This window comes from Choloepus didactylus, chromosome 18 (genome assembly GCF_015220235.1).
Source record: "Choloepus didactylus isolate mChoDid1 chromosome 18, mChoDid1.pri, whole genome shotgun sequence".
Taxonomy (NCBI): Eukaryota; Metazoa; Chordata; class Mammalia; order Pilosa; family Megalonychidae; genus Choloepus; species Choloepus didactylus.
This window is the reverse complement of record NC_051324.1, coordinates 1,386,557-1,404,571: the sequence shown is the minus strand read 5'-3', so window position 1 is coordinate 1,404,571 and position 18,015 is coordinate 1,386,557. Positions and strand designations below refer to the sequence as shown.

Here is an 18,015-nt window from a genome sequence, read left to right as displayed (position 1 = left end):
AAGAAAAAGATGCACGACGCAAAAGGAGAAAGAAGGACTAATGGTATGAACAGGTGTGACCCGAAAGGGAACGGACGGCTGTGCCCCAAGGGTGCTGGGGAGCCACAGCAGGCTGTGGCTCCTCTCACCTCGTACTTCTCGAAGTAGACGTTGCCCAGGTGCAGGATGGAGGCCAGGATGCGGAAGATGCTGTCCTGGTCCTCGTCGCTGAAGCCCAGCACCTCCATGGCCGCCAGGAGCCGCCGGAAGTCGCCGGCGTCGCTCTTCCCGGAGATCTCGCAGTCGCCGCCCTGCGCCAGGCCGCGGGGTCAGGAGCCCGGGTGGGGGCCGCGAGCCCTGCAGCCCCCCTCTGCCTGAGCCCAAGCGGGGTGCCCCGCTGCCCTGTGTGGAGCCCTGGGGGGCCGAGGCCGGGCTCCTCCGCCCAGCGCTGGCCTCAGCGGGGCAGCATCAGAAAGATGGCTGTGCTCCCCACGGGCCCGGGGGCCTCTGCGCCGACCCTCACCGCTCCCGAGCCACAGGGACCACCCGGGCCCCACACGACACCCGAGGAGACCGAGGTGGCCCCAGAGAAATGAGGGGCCGTTGGCCCCCACCCCCCTGCTCTGAACTGTGAAGACGGCTCCCCCCTCGCTGCCGTCCATCTAAACGGACCCTCCCCAAACCTCAGCCACCTTTGCCTGCCTTTTGGACAGCAGGAATGGCTTCCTCAGCCCTGGCCCTGCTTCCCTGGCAAGTCCCCCTCACCCCTGGCCCCCTGTGTGGCCCTCAGGTGTCCGCTGGGGCCCACCTGGTTCAGGTAGTAGTAGGTCTCGGCCTCCTGGAGGCTGAAGGTCTGCCGGAGCTGGGAGGGCAGCCCGGCCAGGAGCTCGTAGAAGATGTGGTAGTTCCGCTCGTTTTTGGCCTGCAGGGCAGGTGTGTGGACCCCGAGAAGAGAGCACCCACTTATGTGACACCCCACCGCCCGACACACAGGCCCGGACGCACCCACAGATACACACTCACAGGGGCCCGCGGGAGGGGAGGGGTCCTCGGAGGTGAGGGAGGCCCCCACATGGAGGGAGGGGTGGGGGCCCAGCTGAGGGCACCCTGGGATGAGGGGGCTCCGGGACAGACCTTATTTTCTTTTAACATTTCTTTTCCAGACTTTCTTTCATCTGGAGAGATAGAGGAAGGCACCTCTTCTCTCTGCACAGGGGACACCCCCCCCCACGGCACACGCAGCCCTCCTGGGTCCACCTGCTCGGCCGGCCAGGCACCTGCTGCCCACCAGGCCGGGCCCCGGGAATCAGTGGGCACAGGGCAGATGAACCTCACGGGGAGACGGACTCTCGGCAAATCGCTGGGTAGGATATAAAAGAGGCTGGGGGTGCGCCCAGCAGAAATGGGGAGGGGTGGGGGTCTGGGATGGTGTGGGGAGGGGCAGCTGGGGCAGCTGTGCTGAGCAGGTGACCTTCCAGGTGAGGGATTTGGCCACATGGGCAGCTGGGGAGAGAATGTTCTGGAAAGAGGAGCAGTGGGTGCAAATGTCCTGGGGTGGGAGCCAGCCTGGTAAGCTTCCGGAACAGGGACGGGGTCCCTGTGGCTGGAGGGGAGCAGGTGGGGGCGGGGCAAGTTCTCTTGCTCACTGGACACACAGACGCTCAAGGACATCACCGGACACACGGACACTCAAGGACACAGACACACAAACGCACGTGCTTGTCCGTGTCCCCAGCCCCACCGTGTCCCGGCCGGGAGCCTCCGCCCCACCTGGAACACAATCCTGGATTTCTCGAGCAGGTACTGGGAGGTTATGGCACCGGAGATCACGCCCCTGGGGTGGGGGAGCACAGGTCAGCTCGTGGGGGGCAGGGGTTGGGGGTTGGGGGGCCGCTGTGAGCCTTTGGGCCCCAGGGCCTGGGGGAAGCTCCCTGGGCAGCACCTCCATGCTCCCACTCACCCTTCCAGAAAGATCTCCACGAACTTCCCGAAGCGGCTGGAGTTGTCGTTCCGGACGGTTTTGGCGTTACCGAAGGACTCCAAGAGGGGCGTCGCCTCCAGGATCTGGGCCCCAGAAGGAGGTGTGGGAACTGGGGGCCTGGGGTTTCCCCAGACACAGATCACCCCCAGGGCCCCTTTTGTGAGGGGTGCATGTGGGGGCTCCCTGTAGAATCTGGGCGTTTCCCCAGCGCCCCCCAGAGCCCCCCGGGATCTCTCCCACCCCAGCCCTGGCCCAGGGCAGGCCTTTGGAAGCCCGTCCCTCCCCTCCCACTCCTCCTGCCGTCCACCCACTGTGTACACAAGCAAGTTTGCGTGGGCGTAAGTGTGCACACACCCACACACATGCACACCCCACAAGTACCTTTATCTTCAGGAGCCCGGGAGGGAGGAGGGGGAGACGAGACCAAGAAGCAGGTCACTGGCGAGGCTGACCACCTCCGCCCCCCACCCAGCCCAGGAGCCCCAGACCGTGGCGGGACAGGGACCCCCTTGGGCTCCCAGATATTGGGGGTCAGGCCTGCCGTGGGCCCCAGGACGTGGGGGTCCCTCTGGCTCTACCCCCCGGGCTTGCATGGGAGGCCCCCCTAGATTCCACCCCTGCTCCCCATGGGGTGGTCTCCGGCGCAGCAGCCGGAAGGCTCGAGGCCCCCCTCATTCAGGGTCGGAGCAGCAGCCCCCCACCCCACCCCCCGCCATGAACCACTCAGTCCACCCCAGGCCCCCCAGGCCGCGTCTCCCCCACTCTCCTCCCTGGCTCTGCCCCGGCCCCATGGCCCTCTCCGCGGATCCACACCCGGGCCTTCTCCTGCCTCTGGGCATTTGCAGGGGCCGATCCTGCTGCCTGGAAACGTGCCCCCCAACCCCGCCGCCTGCCTCCTTTCATTTCTCCACAGCGTCTCATCCTTTCACGTACATGTAACGTGCTCATGTGTTTGCTTTCCGTCTGTCTGCCCCACCAGGGTGACATTTCAACGGAGTGGCGACGTGTGTGTCTGAGCTGCTGCTGCCAACCCCCCCAGTCCTTGGTCGACCTGTACTGGGGTGAGGGTGCGGGTCTCCCTCCCTCAGGCTCGGACGGTAGCGCTGTCCTTGTCAGCAGCCCCAATCCTGCCCTGCCTGGCCGGGCCTGCCCAGGGCCCACACCCCCGTGCTGCTCTGTGATGCCCCATCATGCCCAGGCCGCCCAGATGTGGGGCCACTGGGTGGGAAACTATGGGGGCCTCTGGGACTCAGTTTCTCCATCTGTATAGTGGCGCCTCTTGGGGGGCACACGGGGCATGCTCAGCCAGGTGCTCTCGGCTGAGTGTCCTGGGCAGACAGACAGACCAAATGATGCACAGACATGCTCACCTGCTGCGTGACATCCCGCTTCTGGTTCATGGCGGCCAGGTAGCGTAGAATCAGCTTCGTGGCCTCTGTTTTGCCAGAGCCGCTTTCTCCGCTGACCGGGAAAAGGGGGCAGAGTGAGCTCCCCCATTCCCTGCCCCTTCTGGGCTCCCTCCACCCCCATGGAGCCGGGATCGGGGAGGCCGGAGGGCGTGGGCGGACGTGCTGGCCTACTGCAGGCATCTTCCCGAGGCCTCCCCATTCACCCCCACCTGCATGCACACACACATGCCCATGCAATACCCTTATGCACACACGTGTGCACACATATCCAAATTGCATGCACACACAGGCACATACGCACGTGCACACACACACACACACACACAGCCAGACCCACTGCCTACCTGATGATGATGCACTGGTTCTGTTTGGCATCGAGCATTTTGGCGAAGGCGAGATTTGCAATTGCAAAGAGGTGCCTGGGGAGACAGGCTGGGGGCTGTCGCTGGGGTGGGCCCTGCCCCGGCCCTCCCAGACCTCCTGGGGTGTGGGGGCAGCTCCGTCGAGTCAAGCAGCCAGTCCCGCTCCAGCCCTCTCCCCTTGGGGACATGGCCCCTACCCCCTGCTGGTCTGAGCCACTGTTGCCTCCCGCCCCTGGTGGGTGGGGGTGCCTGGGCTTGGAGAGGGCCAGAGCCTGCCTGGGAAAGGACTGTCGGGCCAAGGGGCAGCCAGCAGTTCACCAAGCTCAGAGGGGGACCCAGGAGCCCCCAGGGCAGCCCCACACCCCCTTCTCAGAGACACTCACGGTGGATTCTCTCCCAGGGCCCGCCCGCTGTACTGCTGCACCTGCTCCAGGCCGTAGATCCCAAACATCTGGTACGGGTTCACCGATACCAGTATGCTGCCGATGTACGTCTGGTGGGCAGGCGGTGGTCTCAGCGTGCAGCCCTCTGGCTTCCCTGCACCCTCACCTCCTGCTTCTGGGGGCCCAGGTCCCCATTTCTTCAGGACAGACGCCTGCTTGCCTGGCCTTCCAACAGCCTGATGGGATCGTGTGCCCTGGCCATGGGATCTCAAGCCCTGACCAGGCTGGGCCCCAGGAACACCCATCTCATGCTGAGACCAAACCGCAACCCCCTGGAGTGGGGACGGAGCAGGGGAAAACTTGGGGGTTCCCTGCCTCTGGTCTCCTGTCCCTCCCACCTCTCTGGCCGGCCCAGCATGGGATCTCGGGACTCAGAATGCCTCCTCCATTGGGTCCCCCCTGTCCAGGCTCAAACTGTGGGACCCTCTCACACCAGGCAGCCCAGGCCGGGCCCAGCAGGAGGGGCTGGGGCGGGGCCGTGGCACTCACATAGATGAGGTTCCGCTCAAATCTGGTCTTCAGGTTGGACAGCACCGTGTCCTCCTGGAGGTCTCTGGTGGCAGATGGGGTGAGGAGGGGGCAGTTGAGTTTCTGGGTCAGAAAGCCCTGAGTTCAAGCCCCATCTCTGATGCCCCCCGGCTGCAAGACCAGGGGCAAGAGAATTAACTCTGGGCCTTGTTCTCTCATCTGTCAAATGGCAGCCCGGCCTCCCCTGGTGTCGGGGCTTGGATGGCAGGCATGTGGCTAAGCCGTCACAGTGGGGTGACGACACTGGCCAGCCTGGCCCTCATGTTCTGGGCACCTCACAATGACAGTGGGAGGAAGGGGCCGTCACCACCCCCTTTTATGGGTGGGGAAACCAAGGCACAGGGAGGTGAAGGGGTTTGCCTGAGGTCACCCAGCTGGGAAGCAGCGGGGCTGGGACTTGAACCCCGGCCTGCCTGGCTCAGAGCTGTGATGCTCACACATGGAGTCTCCATGACACTCCAGGACACCCACTGTGCAGATGAGGAGACCGAGGCTCTGAGAAATTTCCAGGAGGCAAAAGGCACTGGCATGGAGGCTCCTTGGCTGGGAGTGTGGTGACCCCAGGGTGGCCCTCGCCAAGCCCTCCCCCCGCCCATCCCCAGTCCCCCCACTCACTCCAGCTGCGTCATGTCCTCCACACCGTCCTCCTGGTGCTGCTCGCGGAGTCGCACATGCGGCAGGTTGCGGATGGAGTGCATCTGCGGGAGATGCCGGGGTTGGCCGGGTGGGAGGACACCCCACGGGGCGGCCCCTCCTCGGCCCAGCTCCCACCGTCGAGGACGGGCTGCCAGGGCAGGTCCCCTCGGCCACACTCAGGCAGGATGCCGGGGTCCACACAGAGCTGGCCACAGACCCCTACACGAGGGCGCACGCTGCCCTCATGGCCCCGTGGACTTGCTGTGGTGGGCACCCGAGTGTGCTCACACGTGTGCAGCCACGAGCAGTGTCGTCTGTGCTGAAGTGCTGGAGCCGCCCTTCCCGTGCCCTGCTCTGGGAAGCCCTCCCGGCCTTGGGCCTGTCTCCCCACGGCTCCAACAGCTCCTCCCTGCAGACCCCGCATGTCCGGTGTGTTTGTGGGGTGACAGCTCCATGACTGTCTGTGTCCCGGGACCTCCTGGGAACCGGGGAGGAGGCTGCCTTGCAAGGCGCCACACCCCTGCACCTGCTGCAAACCTGGAGCCCCACGTGCAGGGACCGTGTGCAAAGGCATTTGCAGCTCACGCAGCTCATGTCCACATGCGTGGTCTTGGACTATCCCTGTGGGCACTCAGGGGACCTGGCTGCAAGGACACACACGTGCACCCACACTCCCGTGTGCCTGTTTGCCACACCCACATGGACACGTCCCACTGGGGCTGCCCACAAGCCCTCCCACAGCTGTGGGTCCTGGAAAGGAAGGCCCGGCCCTCTCTGGGCTGCTGGATTTCAGCTGTGCCCCATCCATGGGCACCCACGTGTGTGCACCCATGCCCCAAGGACACAGAGCATCCTGTCCTCTGCTCCAACGTGGCCCACGTGCACGCGCTGTCCTCACTGACGCCTCGCCAGCCTTTCAGAGCCCAGGGCCTGCCCTGCCCTGGTGCAGCGAGGAAAGGGGACACCACAGGGAGGCCGGGCGCTGGCACTGCTAAGTGGGGCACGGCCCAGATGCCCCTCAAGGCCTGGCCTCCTGTCCACCCATCTGCCCACGTGCTCGCCTGCAGCTGCGGCCCTGAATAATTCAGCCACTCACGTATTCCAGGGTGAGCAGGGCCCAGGCATCCTTGCCCCGCGCCCCCGGGCGCCCTGCGCCCCGCTCCCGCAGCGCTGCAGCCCACACAGCACGCGGCACCCTCCGCCGGGGCCAGGGTCCCCCCAGCAGCCAGGCCGCCCCAGTGGCCATGACTGGCCCCGTCTGCACAGGCGACGCACGCCTGCCACCCTGCCGGCCCCGCCCAGCCGGCGTCCCGAGGGAGGCTCCGGTGACCAGGCCCCTCCGTGAGGGCCACCCCGCGCCGGGCTCGGGTTCCGCCCTGAGAGTGGCAGCCGGGCATGGGGCAGGCAGCCCCAGCAGGGCCCAGGCCGACTGCAGGCTCGGCCCCTGCCTGGCAGTGTGACCTTGGGCAAGAAACTGCCCCTCTGGGACTCAGTTTCCCCACTGCACAGGGAGGGCAGGAGGTGGTCCCTAAGCCCCTCTCTCTCGGGTGTCTCCCAATCCTGCAGGGACATGGGTTACCACCCCGAAGCGAGAACGCCAAGGAGCAAGAGAGCGTCCCAGCTTAGGGGAGGGTCAGCATGGGCGTGGCTGGGGGGCGAGACGGGGCCTGCAGCCTTACGCCAGGCCCAAATCTCGGGGGACCATCTGGGGCAGATGCCCCTTTTCAGCTGCCCAGGGCCCAGGCCAGGACCAAGAGACAAGATCTCTTGGCGAGACAGACCGGGAGGGGTTTCCTGTGCCTGAGGCCTGTGCCCCCGGCCGGGCAGCCCCTGCTCAGTGGCCCCATGGGGCCGAGGCTGATCTCCCCAAGCCACAGACGGCCACACTGAGGCCAGCGTGGACAGCCGCTTGCCAGGGTCATGCAGGCCCTCCCTCTGACCCGGCCCGAATACCTTGTTCCACCAGCTTTCGGGGCCAACCTCTTCCTGGGGGGCCCCCGAGGGGCAGGCCAGGGGCTCCAGGGCCTGAGTGGCCGGCCGGGAGGTGGACACGGGCCTGTCCCAGCAGCCAGAGGCGGGTCCAGCGTGGACCCCAGGCTCGCGGAGTGGGGCTGGGCTTGGGGGTCTGCTCGGGGGCCTGCTCAGTGGCCTGTGGTGCAGCCGGCCCCACTCGCTGGAAGGAGCTCAGCTTCTGCACCCACGGCATGACCACGGCAAAGCGCCCAGGGCTTGGCTGGCGTTGCTCGCCTGCCTCGGGCAGGGGTCCTGGGGCCTCTCTGGGTGCCCAGGAGGCAGGGGCCCTGGGGTGTGTCCCCCAGCGGTGCCATGGTGGCCACGTGGCCCGCGTCTGGTCGTGGGTGGCCAGGGGGTCCGAGAAGCAGGGCGTCAGCACCTGCCGCCCCGGGCACACGTCCTCGGGTGGGGTCGGCGTCGGGGGCTCGGGCGGTGCCGGGGGCTTGGGGTCCGCGGGGGCAGCCTCTTCTCCTGGCTCCCCGGGGATGGGGCCAGCCGACTTGGGCAGCTGTCCGGGCCCCGGGTCGTGGTGTCTGCCCAGGAAGATGCTGGTTGAGCCTGTGGTGTGGTCCTCAAAGCGAGGTGCAGGCGGTGGCCCCAGGCCCGCAGGCTGGAGGAAGGGGTCCTTGGGCATGGGGGGTGGCCTGGAGAAGCCACGGTGGCTGCCGGCGCCCCCCGGCCAGGGGGAGGGAGGACGTGGGGATGGAGGCAAGTCCACCTCCCAGCTGGGGGCCAGTTGGGGCACCGTCCAGGGTGTCCCCAAGTCGCCCGGCTCATGCTGGCTCTCGGGGTGCTCCGGGGACGCTGGGCCCGCCCCCCAGGACCCCGCGCCGGGTGGCGTATGGAAGGGGTGCACGCAGGGCCTCACGGCTCGGGTGGGGGTCTCGCTGAGGTGCTTCCAGGTGTGCGGCAGGTGTGAGGGCAGGTGTGAGGGCAGGTTCAGAGAGCGGCGCCTCAGGCTGCGGCCCAGCAGGGGCGGGGGTGAGGGTGGCCGCGATGGCCCCAGGGCTGGGGTGTGGGCGGGCCCAGGGCACCCCAAGGCCCGGCGTGGGGTCAGGGGTTCCCTCAGCGAGCGGGGCCGGTGGGGCGGTGGCGAGAAGGGCGGCCGGCAGGCGTGGATAGACGGCTGTGGGGAGCAGGGCCCTCGGGGCGAGCAGGAGCCAGGCCCGGGCAGCGGCGGCCAGAGCGGCCTGCGCGAGGCCTGCGGCGAGAGCCCAGGGATGCCCCAGGCCGGAGCCCACTGCCCGGATGCCCGGAAGGAGGCCCGGGGCCCGGAGAGGCCCAGCAGGTCGGGGGGCGCCTCAGGGCTCACGGGAGGGGGCTCCGCCAGGGCCCACCAGCTGGCTGGGGGCGCGAGGGGCACGTGGGCCGGGGCGGCCCAGGGCGGTGGGTGCCGGCGGAGGGAGCCGTCAGGGGAGGCCGGGGTGCGGCGGGCCGCGGGCGGCGACAGGAGGGCGGCCCAGCGGGCGGGCGGCGGGCGGTGGGAGTTGTTGCTGTGGGCCCGGGGCTGCACCCGCCGCAGCGCGATGGGCGTGCCGGGGCGCTCGGGGTCCATGCCGGCCAGCTTGTAGCCGAAGCGCTTGTAGGCCGCCTCCCTGACGGCCGGCCTGCCTGCCCGGGCTGTGGGGCTGCCGGGGGGCCGCGGGCCGGCCTGTGTCTCCGCCAGCGTCTTCTTGAGGAAGCGGGCCAGGGAGGTGGGCGGCCGGGCCGAGGGGCCGAGCGGGGGCCCCAAGCCCATGGCGCGGCGCGTCCCGAAGGCCGCCAGGGCCCGCTGCAGGTTCCGCTGACGCGGAGAGAGGAAGCCCCAGAAGGGGGCCGCGTAGGGCCTGGCGGGTCCCGGGGCCACGTCCTCCTCCTCGTCCTCCTCGTCTGCGTCCCCCAGGGGCAGCGGGATGTCCAGGGAGGGTGGGAGGGGCACTTCCAGCCTCTCCTTCCCGAACAGCTTCACCTGCGGCCGCGGGAAGAGGCGGAACCTGCGGATGAGCGAGAGCCTCGACCTGGGCGGCCTGTCCATGCCCTGCTGCTCGAAGAAGGCGGCGCTGGGCAGGCGGAAGGAGGGGCGCGGTGGCTCGGTGCCCGCCTCCTCAGACTCCTCCAGCTCCGCGATGTCGTCCATGGGGTGGGCGTACGGGTTGTGGGGCGACGGGATTGGGGGTGGGACCCACGGGTACAGGAGGGCTGGCTCCTCCGGGGAGAGGCGGGCTACTTGGGGGGGATAGATGGCCCCGTCCCCGGGCCTGTAGAGACTGTCGTCGGCATAGGGGGTGCTGTAGGGGACGCCATAGGGGACGCCGTAGGGCTCGACACAGGGCAGGTTGTAGGGTGTGTCGTAGGGCAGGTTGTAGGGTGTGTCGTAGGGGAGGTCGTAGGGCGTGTACGGGTCCAGGTAGGAGCTATAGGGCAACAGGCTGCCCTCATATCCATCGTAGTAGCTGTAGGGCGACGTGTACCCTGACGGGGGCGCATAGGGGGGCTCGTAGTCATTGTAGCCGTAGCCGGGGCTGTAGGGGTCCGGTGGGTAGAGCGCGCCCCCGTAGTCGTCGGCGTGGGGGACGTCGTAGGGGTCCTCAGGCAGGTAGCCGGAGTAGGGGTCTGTGTAGGGCGGCCAGGCCGGGCCGTTGGGCCCGTAGGCAGCCGTCGGGGGCCCCCGCGCCTCGTACTGGAGGAGCGACCGCTGGTCGTAGTAGTCGTCGCCCTCGCGGTGGTAGTCGTAGTACTCGCCCAGGTCCTGGAAGCCCTCGAGCCCATACAGCGACCTGCGGGAGCCCAGGGGCCGGGAGGGGGCCTCGTCCTCGAAGGGCAGGAAGCCCAGGGGCTCCCCGGAGGCGTAGATGCTGCGGCTGCGGGGGAAGCGGCGCAGGCGGCCGCCCTGCCGCAGGATCTCGGCGCCCGACGGGAAGGGCAGCTTGCGGGAGCCTGTGCGGGCGTCCGGGCCGCGGAGCCAGGCGTCCATGGCGGCCTGCGGGCTGCCCGCCTCCTCGGCCTTCTTGAGCAGGAACTTCTTGGTGAGCCAGTTGATGGCCGTGGAGGCCTTGCTGAGCGAGCGGGCGCGCGGGCGCAGGTGGCCGTAGCCGCGCCGGCCGGGGAAGCGGATGACCATGAAGGACGGCTTCTTGCCCCTCATGGCCCGCTTCTTCTTGCCCACGCGCATCTGCGTCATGAGCTTGGACGTGGACTGCAGCACGGTGCGCGCCTTCTTCTTGCGCTTGGTCTTCTGCGGGCCCGTGTGGAGGCCCCAGAGGAAGGCCGAGGCGCTCCGGAACTGCCCCTTCTTGGAGATCTTGGGCGTGCGGTCCCGGAAGCCCATGAACAGCCGCGACGTCCCCTTCAGGCTCCGCTTGGGCTTCTCGGGCTCCGGCGCCTTCTTGCCCTTCTTGCCCTTCTTGGCTTTCTTCTCCTCGTCCTCCTCCTTGGCCATGGTGGCAGCTGCTCCCCACGGGGCCCGGGGCTGCCGGCGTCACGGGCTCGGGCGCTTGGGGGCCTGGGGGCCCGGGCGGTCGTCCTGTCCGCGGCTGGACACGCGGCCTCCTCGGGCAGGTGCAGGCGGCACTGGCTGGGGGTGGCCCCGGGAGGGAGGCCCGGATTCAATAATCCATAATTCATCCCCTCCAGACGCCGCCTTGGATTTCACTCTCGAGCGGTGGTGGAAATTGTGTGGGTGTCGTTTACTGGGGAGCAGGGGGCACCCGGCCGGGGCCTGGCCTGGGGCAGGGGTGGGGACGGCTGACACCTCTGAGCCCCCATGTGCCGTGCCCTTGGCACACTGCGACTGGCCCAAACCCACTGGAATTGACGCTTCTGTCATGGCCATTTCTCCGAGGAAGACGCTGAGGCCCAGAGCGGGGCCACCACCCCCCAAAACCCCCTAGGCCGTCCATCCTGGGCCTGAAGTGGGGCCAGTGCCCTGAGCCCAGGGCGGGAGGCTCAGAACCCATCGCTGAGGGGCTGTGGAGGGGAGCTCTGTGCCCCCAGCTCCCGGGAGAGGCGGAGGGTCTGGGCGGGGCAGAGGCTTGGCCGTGGTCACTGTAACGGGAGCCACCGGCTCCGGGAACGTGAATAATGCATCGGGGAGGACTGGCGGCGGCTCCGAAGGCAGAGCGAGGCGGGGCCGTCTTCATGGAGCTCCTAGGGGGCCCGGGGAGGCCCGGCCTCCGCTTCCTCACCTGTAGAATGGGGGTGCTAAGCTGCACCGTCTCATTCCCACACAAACGAGGAGCACGGCCGGCAGAATCCCTGGGCAGCATCAGGACTGAAAACAGCACGTATGGGGTCAGTCCCAGAACATTTCCTTCACCCCACACCCATCGGCAGTGCCCCCAGCCCCCGCCCAGCCTGGCAAACGCGAATCTGCTCCCTGTCTTGGTGGATTTGCCTGTTCTGGAAGTCTCATGCAAACGGAAGTAGACAGTGTGTTGCGTCCCTCGGTGACCAAATTCCTTCCCTCAGCTTCTCGTTCTCAAGGCCCGTCTGTGCTGTGCTGTGGCACCTGCTTCACTTTTCTGAGTCTGTGTTAAAAGGGGTGGGGGCTGGGGCTTGTTAGGTGGGGGCCTGGGAGGCGATGGCTCTGGGACACTTGGCCTCGGAATCGCCTCTCCTCGCCCTCCACCTTCTCCCCCTTTGTCCCTCCCCTCCTCCCCGCTCCTCTCCGTCCTTCCTCCTCCTCCCCCTGCCCTGCCCATTCCCCTTCCCCTCCGTCCCATCTCCCTCTGCCCAACGCCAGGCGGAGGACAGACCTCGGACTAGTGTCAGGCTTTCCACCCACCTCAGCCCCAACCCAACCCTTTGGTTCTGGAAGGTTTGGCCTTGGAGACCGCAGGGCACAGAGGCTCTGGGCCTGGCTGTGTCCCTTGCGACTCTGTGCCCAGGGACAGCGAGAGCCTTCCCGGGCAGGTGGTGAGGAGCCCACCAAGTCTGCCCCACATCGGCCTCCTCTCTCCCCGAGGTGCACCGGGGGGCAGTGGGGGCCCAGCTCTGTGGCCCTGGGGGTGGGGGTGAGCTCGAGGGAAGCCCCCCGGGGAGAGGGTGGCCTGGGGGAGCTTGGTCCTCGCAGCGTGGACTTGGGAGGAGGGGTCCGTTTTCCCATCACCTCCTTTCACGCTCCCCTTTTATTTGCTCTCTCCTCCCGCTTGAGGGAGAATGAAGGGCAGGAGCAACAGATGGATAGACAGACACCCGCGGCGGGGTGTGTCCTCACGGCCGCCGTCAGAAGGGGCCACGCTCTGATACGGACTGTTACATGAAACATCCAGGATGGGTAACCCCGTCAGGACGGAAGGGACTGGGGAGACGACTGGGGCGACGGCCTGTACAGGGTTTCCTTTCCAGGGGATGAGAATGTTCTGGAACTAGTTGGAGGCGATGGTTGTACACAGAGTGAATGAGTAAGTGCCACCCAATTGCTCACTTTAAGACGCTAAACTTTATGTTATGTGAATTGCGCCTCAATTTTTTAAAAATAAGGACTGGGGAGTATCTTCCTGGGCCCAGAGGTGCCGGCACCTGCCCCACCTCCACCCCTCCCGGAGCCAGTTTCCAAAATGAGAGGGGTGCCAGGCCCCGGCCAGGCGTGTCCTGGTTGTCTCACGGTGCACAAATCTGTGAGGCAGCAGCCGTTAGCACCTCCATTCCCAGGTGTGGAAACCTGGACTCAGAGAGGGGACGTGACTTGCCCGAGGTCACGCAGCCTGGGTCAGGCCTGGGAGGTCCCTCTGATACTGGGCCCTCCTGCCCTGAACCCCCAGATGCTCGGCCGCTGGGTGGGAGGGGTGCGCAGCCGCGGACACTGTGGAGGCAGGGGCTCCGCTGAGGTGACCCCAGAGCCTGGCCCCTGATTGAGCCACCGAGAAGGGCCGGAGACCCCGGACATGTCGGGGGGTGGGGGTCGTCCGGCGCCACCTGGCCTCGTCCCTCTGGGGCCTGCACCGCCTTCACTGGCTGCTCGTGTCTTCATGGGTCTGTGAAAAGCCCGCGCACACCACGCATGGTGCAGGTCGGGGGATACGAGTGAGAAAGTCCCCCGCGCTCACAGAGTTGGTCTACTGGGGGGCGGGGGTAGAGAAGGAAAATAAGTAGAATATACACTTTGTTCAGAGGGTGGTAGAGCTCTGGGCAGGGTTCAGGGTACCCAGCAGTGGGGTGAATGTGATGTCAAGTACAGGATCAGCTGGGAGGCCTCTCTGAGAAGTGGAAGGCAAGGGGAGCTGGGGCGGGGTGCTGAGGATGGGCAAGGCTGGCAGGGGGGCGGCCACAGATGCAGTCATGGCTGGTGGGGAGTGAGGACCGAGGTCCAGGGTAGGGGGGTCAGGGCTTTCACCCTGGGTGAGGGGTAGCCCCAGGAGGGCTGTGAGCATGGAAGGGACAGGGCTTGACCTGGGTCCCCACAGCGAGGTGAGGGCCGAGGCAGGGAGGCCAGCTTGGGGGTGGCGGTGCCAGGCCTGGCATTTGGGGGCAGGGGCCTGGGCTGCGGGGCAGCCATGGAGGTGGGGGAGGCGGTAGGAGGGTGGGGTATTTTGCAGGTGAAGCTGACAGGATTTGCTGACAGGGTAAGAGAGGGGTCAAGAATGGCTCCAAGTTTATGCGTAATGCAAGGTGGGGTTTCTGTTTGGGGTGATGGAAAGTTCTGGTAAAGGATGGTGGTGATGGTGGCACAACATTGCAAATGTGACTAATGCCAATGGATGGGGGAGTTGGGATGGGGCAGGCTGTGTTGGAACTGGAGCTAATAATGGAGAAGAAAGGGCCCAAAAGGACACTATTGGGACACATGAAAACACTGGAATATGGATGGTCAGCTTTCGATCAATGTTGAATTTCTGGAACTTGATAACCACTTGAGGTGGCTCCAGGAGGAAGTGTCCTTGTGCTTGGGAAGTATTGGAGTTAGAGGAGTGAGATGGATACAACCTACTCTCAGATGTTTAGAAAATAGACGGAAGACAGAGAGATGGCTAGAGACGGATCGAGCAGTGGATGATAGAGCGATGGAAGGTAGAGCCGGGGCTCAGCCTGGGCGGTGGATGATGGAGCAGTGGATGACAGAGCGATGGAAGGTAGAGCCGGGGCTCAGCCTGGGCGGTGGATGATGGAGCAGTGGATGACAGAGCGATGGAAGGTAGAGCCGGGGCTCAGCCTGGGCGGTGGATGATGGAGCAGTGGATGACAGAGCGATGGAAGGTAGAGCCGGGGCTCAGCCTGGGCGGTGGATGATGGAGCAGTGGATGACAGAGCGATGGAAGGTAGAGCCGGGGCTCAGCCTGGGCGGTGGATGATGGAGCAGTGGATGACAGAGCGATGGAAGGTAGAGCCGGGGCTCAGCCTGGGCGGTGGATGATGGAGCAGTGGATGACAGAGCGATGGAAGGTAGAGCCGGGGCTCAGCCTGGGCGGTGGATGATGGAGCAGTGGATGACAGAGCGAAGGAAGGTAGAGCCGGGGCTCAGCCTGGGCGGTGGATGATGGAGCAGTGGATGACAGAGCGAAGGAAGGTAGAGCCGGGGCTCAGCCTGGGCGGTGGATGATGGAGCAGTGGATGACAGAGCGAAGGAAGGTAGAGCCAGGGCTCAGCCTGGACATGCCACATTCTGGACATCTGTTAGGGAGGCGGCAGCATCTAGATGGATCGGAGCCACAGCTCTGGGCAGTGAGGACGGGGAGGGGAGCCCATGAATGAGCTCTGGGCTCCACTGGAGATCAAGGAGGGGAGGAGCAGCCAACCCATGGGCAGGGAGGAACATAATTGGGGTGCTGGTGGCCGGGAGGTGGGGGTTTTCAGGGAGGGTGGGCAGCCACGACCACGCTGCAGATGGGCTGAGGGAACTAAGCATGGAAAACTGAGTAGGGGGCACAGCCCAAAGGGGACGTGGGGTGACCGGGAGGTGGGGAGACACAGAAAGGCCTTGGCTCCTGCCTGCTTGGGGAAAGCGGCCCTGGGGAGGCCCCTCCCGGTCTCTGGGGTCCCGGCTCCACCCTGGGATGTGAGGACATTGTCCCCCAGTGATCGGTGGGGCTGCCCCTTCTCTGGTGGGCCAGAGTCCCACCTCCCTGTGAAGGTCTGTGGCCTCCGCGGCAGGCACAGAGGGTTCCCAAAGATTGGTCACCCACTCTGTGCGGGGTGCTAGGTGAGAGGGGTCAGAATCAAGTGAAAACAGACGAGCTCCAGCCTCTGCCTGGTGGCCTCTCAGCCCCTCCATCACTCTGTCCCGCCCCAGGTCTGGGGGTTTGCACATACTGTTCCATCTGCTGGGAACACTGTTCCCTTTTCCATTTGATTAACTTGCTCTCAGCCTTCGGATCGTTTCCTAGAGAAAGGTTCCTGTACTTCCAGCTCTGCCAACTGTCTGCTGTGCCCCTGGCTCGGTGCTAAATGCTCTTCTGAATGTCTCACCGGACTCCCACAGAAAGACGGGAACTAGTACCCCCACCTCAGAGCCGAAGGGCTCCATCCAGCTCCATCACTTGCTCGAGACCCCCCGGAGAAAGCGATATGCTCAGCACTGCAAAGCCCTACACGACTCACTCACCCCTCACCACAATCTTACGGAGCAGGGGCTCTTCTTATTCCCATTGTACGCACCAGGAAACCTAGGCTCAGGGAGGTTTAGCAAGCTGCCTGAAGCCACACAGCTCACAAATGGACTGGAACCCGGTGGGCCACCTCCAGCGCACCCAAGCTTTCCGCCCCGACCCCCAGTGCTTCTCGGAGAGTGGTCTGGCTAAGGCCTCTTGGGGTGTGTAGGCAGGAGGGGGAGGGGTGCAGAATGGAGGCAGGGAGGGGACAGTGGTCTGGACAAGAACAGGGCTGTGATGGAGGGGAGAGGATGCAGGGAGGGGCTGGGAGGGGCTGAGGGTGAGGGCAGAGTGGGGAGGACCCTGGGTGAGGGAGAGGAGGAGGGGGAGAGAGGAGAGGTGGAGGGGGACGGGGGTAGTAAACAGGGTGTCTCAGGGGCCAGGGGAGGGGCCGAGGCTGGTGGAGCTGGGCCTGCTGAGGCCGAGGAGAGTGGCCGCTGCTTGGCGGGGTGGGAGCGCCCGGCCCATGTTGGAGGGGTTTGGTGGGTGAGGGGAGCTGAGGAAACTGAGTCAAGGGGGATGGAATTGTGGGAGCTAAGCAGAGGCGATGGCGGGTCAGGGGCTTTAACTGTTCAGTGGAGAGGCCTGAGTGGGCAAGTGGAAGGGACAGACCCAGGTGAGAGAAATGGGCTAACTCGTGCGAGGGCCCCGAGGTGAAACCCCACACCCACTCCATCTCGGTGATCCTCCAGCTCGGCCTCGGCGGGGAGGGGTTCGGGGGGCAGTGTGGGAGCTGGGGCTGCTCCGGCAGGGGGAGACAGGGAGGTGTGTGTGGGGTGACAGGAGCTGGGGTGGGCCAGATGTGTTCTTCGGGAAGATAAATGAGTTTGGGGTTTTTTGCCAAGGAGGTTTCTGCAACGAGGAGCTGCGGACTCCAAGCTGGAAAAGGCGGGCAGTGGGGAGGGGAGGGAGGGGGGACGGAGGGGCAGTGGGGGCAGGAGGGGGGACGGTGGCACCTCCCTCCCCGTAGGGTGACGTGAAGAGGGTCGTGGTGGGGGCAGGGACTTAGGGGGACTCCAGGGCTTCCCCAGCCCCAGGGGGACGGTCTCACCCGCGGGCTGAGCAGAACCGCACTGGCTGCAGGGCCAGAAGTCCAAGGACACACAGACGCCCACTGCCCCCCAGCCCACGGCGGGACACACAGACGCGGCAAAAAACAACACTGCTAGCCCCCAACCCACACTGCCTGGGGACCCAGACCTCTGCCCTCACCTCCACTCTCTGTGGCCACCTGTGGCCCAGGGCCCCACCTGGAAGACGAGAAGTGGCAGTGACGGTCACACCTCAGGGCCAGGCCTTGGAGGGTGGGTCAGGAGAGGCAGCAGAGGCTCCCCAGTCTTGGCCCCCAAACCCCCCCACTTCAGGCGGACCGCAGGGTCTCAGGGTGACAGCACCCAGCTCTGCACAGCCCCCTCCCCCTCGCCCGTGGCTGGAGGGCAGCCCTGACCTCAGGCCCCACCCGGCGCCCCTGCCTGGGCTCCCCTACCTGGGCTCCGGGGCCCGCTGCCTGGCCGCATGCCTCTGGGCGGGGGTCCTGTGGCTGGGGGAGTGCGGGGCTGAGAGCTGCTCATGGCTGCGGGGAAGGGAGTCCAGCACGCCAACCGCCTGGGGCCCCATGCATATTTAATGGAGTCTATTATTTCTGTTTTGTCTCTGGAAAGGGGCCCGAGCAGCTGACAGGGGAGCAGAACAGCCTGGGGGTCCGGGCAGCCGGGCCGTTCCCCAGCCAGGACCCAGGGGGCCTCCCCACACAGCACGGTGCCCAGGTGGCCTCAGAGCCCGCGGCCATTTGGCTCCAAGCTGAACCTGAGGACAGGCCACCACCCCTCTCTGGGCCTCCACCCTTGGCCTGTAAAACCAGGGTGGGGAGGCTGCCCCAAGGCTGCGGTGAGGGTGCCCGGCCCGGCCCCTGCCCAAGGTGGCAGCTCAGAAAACACCTCTGTGCCAGCCAGTCCTCGGCCCACAGGCCGCTCCTGCACAGGCCAGGGGACCAGGGAACGTCGGCCACCTGCCCCAGACGGACCCTCTAGGATGCTGCCCACCCCTCTGTCGCCCCAGGCTCAGGCTGGCACCCCGTGGGCCCACCCACCCCAACCCCAC

General features: G+C 66.3%; 1 protein-coding gene across 1 annotated transcript in view; it reads right to left on the bottom strand.

The window, feature by feature from the left end:
- Nucleotides 1-10,939, bottom strand: part of MYO15A (myosin XVA) — a 50,712-nt gene extending 39,773 nt beyond the window's left edge. Inside the window, 12 exon segments of the mRNA XM_037808220.1 lie at nucleotides 129-290; nucleotides 788-901; nucleotides 1,750-1,813; nucleotides 1,940-2,043; nucleotides 2,342-2,347; nucleotides 3,331-3,421; nucleotides 3,714-3,788; nucleotides 4,115-4,224; nucleotides 4,664-4,727; nucleotides 5,318-5,400; nucleotides 7,292-7,330; nucleotides 7,332-10,939. Coding sequence (XP_037664148.1) covers nucleotides 129-290; nucleotides 788-901; nucleotides 1,750-1,813; nucleotides 1,940-2,043; nucleotides 2,342-2,347; nucleotides 3,331-3,421; nucleotides 3,714-3,788; nucleotides 4,115-4,224; nucleotides 4,664-4,727; nucleotides 5,318-5,400; nucleotides 7,292-7,330; nucleotides 7,332-10,769 — 4,350 coding nt within the window. The 5' untranslated portion in view covers nucleotides 10,770-10,939.
- Nucleotides 10,940-18,015: the final 7,076 nt, after the last annotated feature.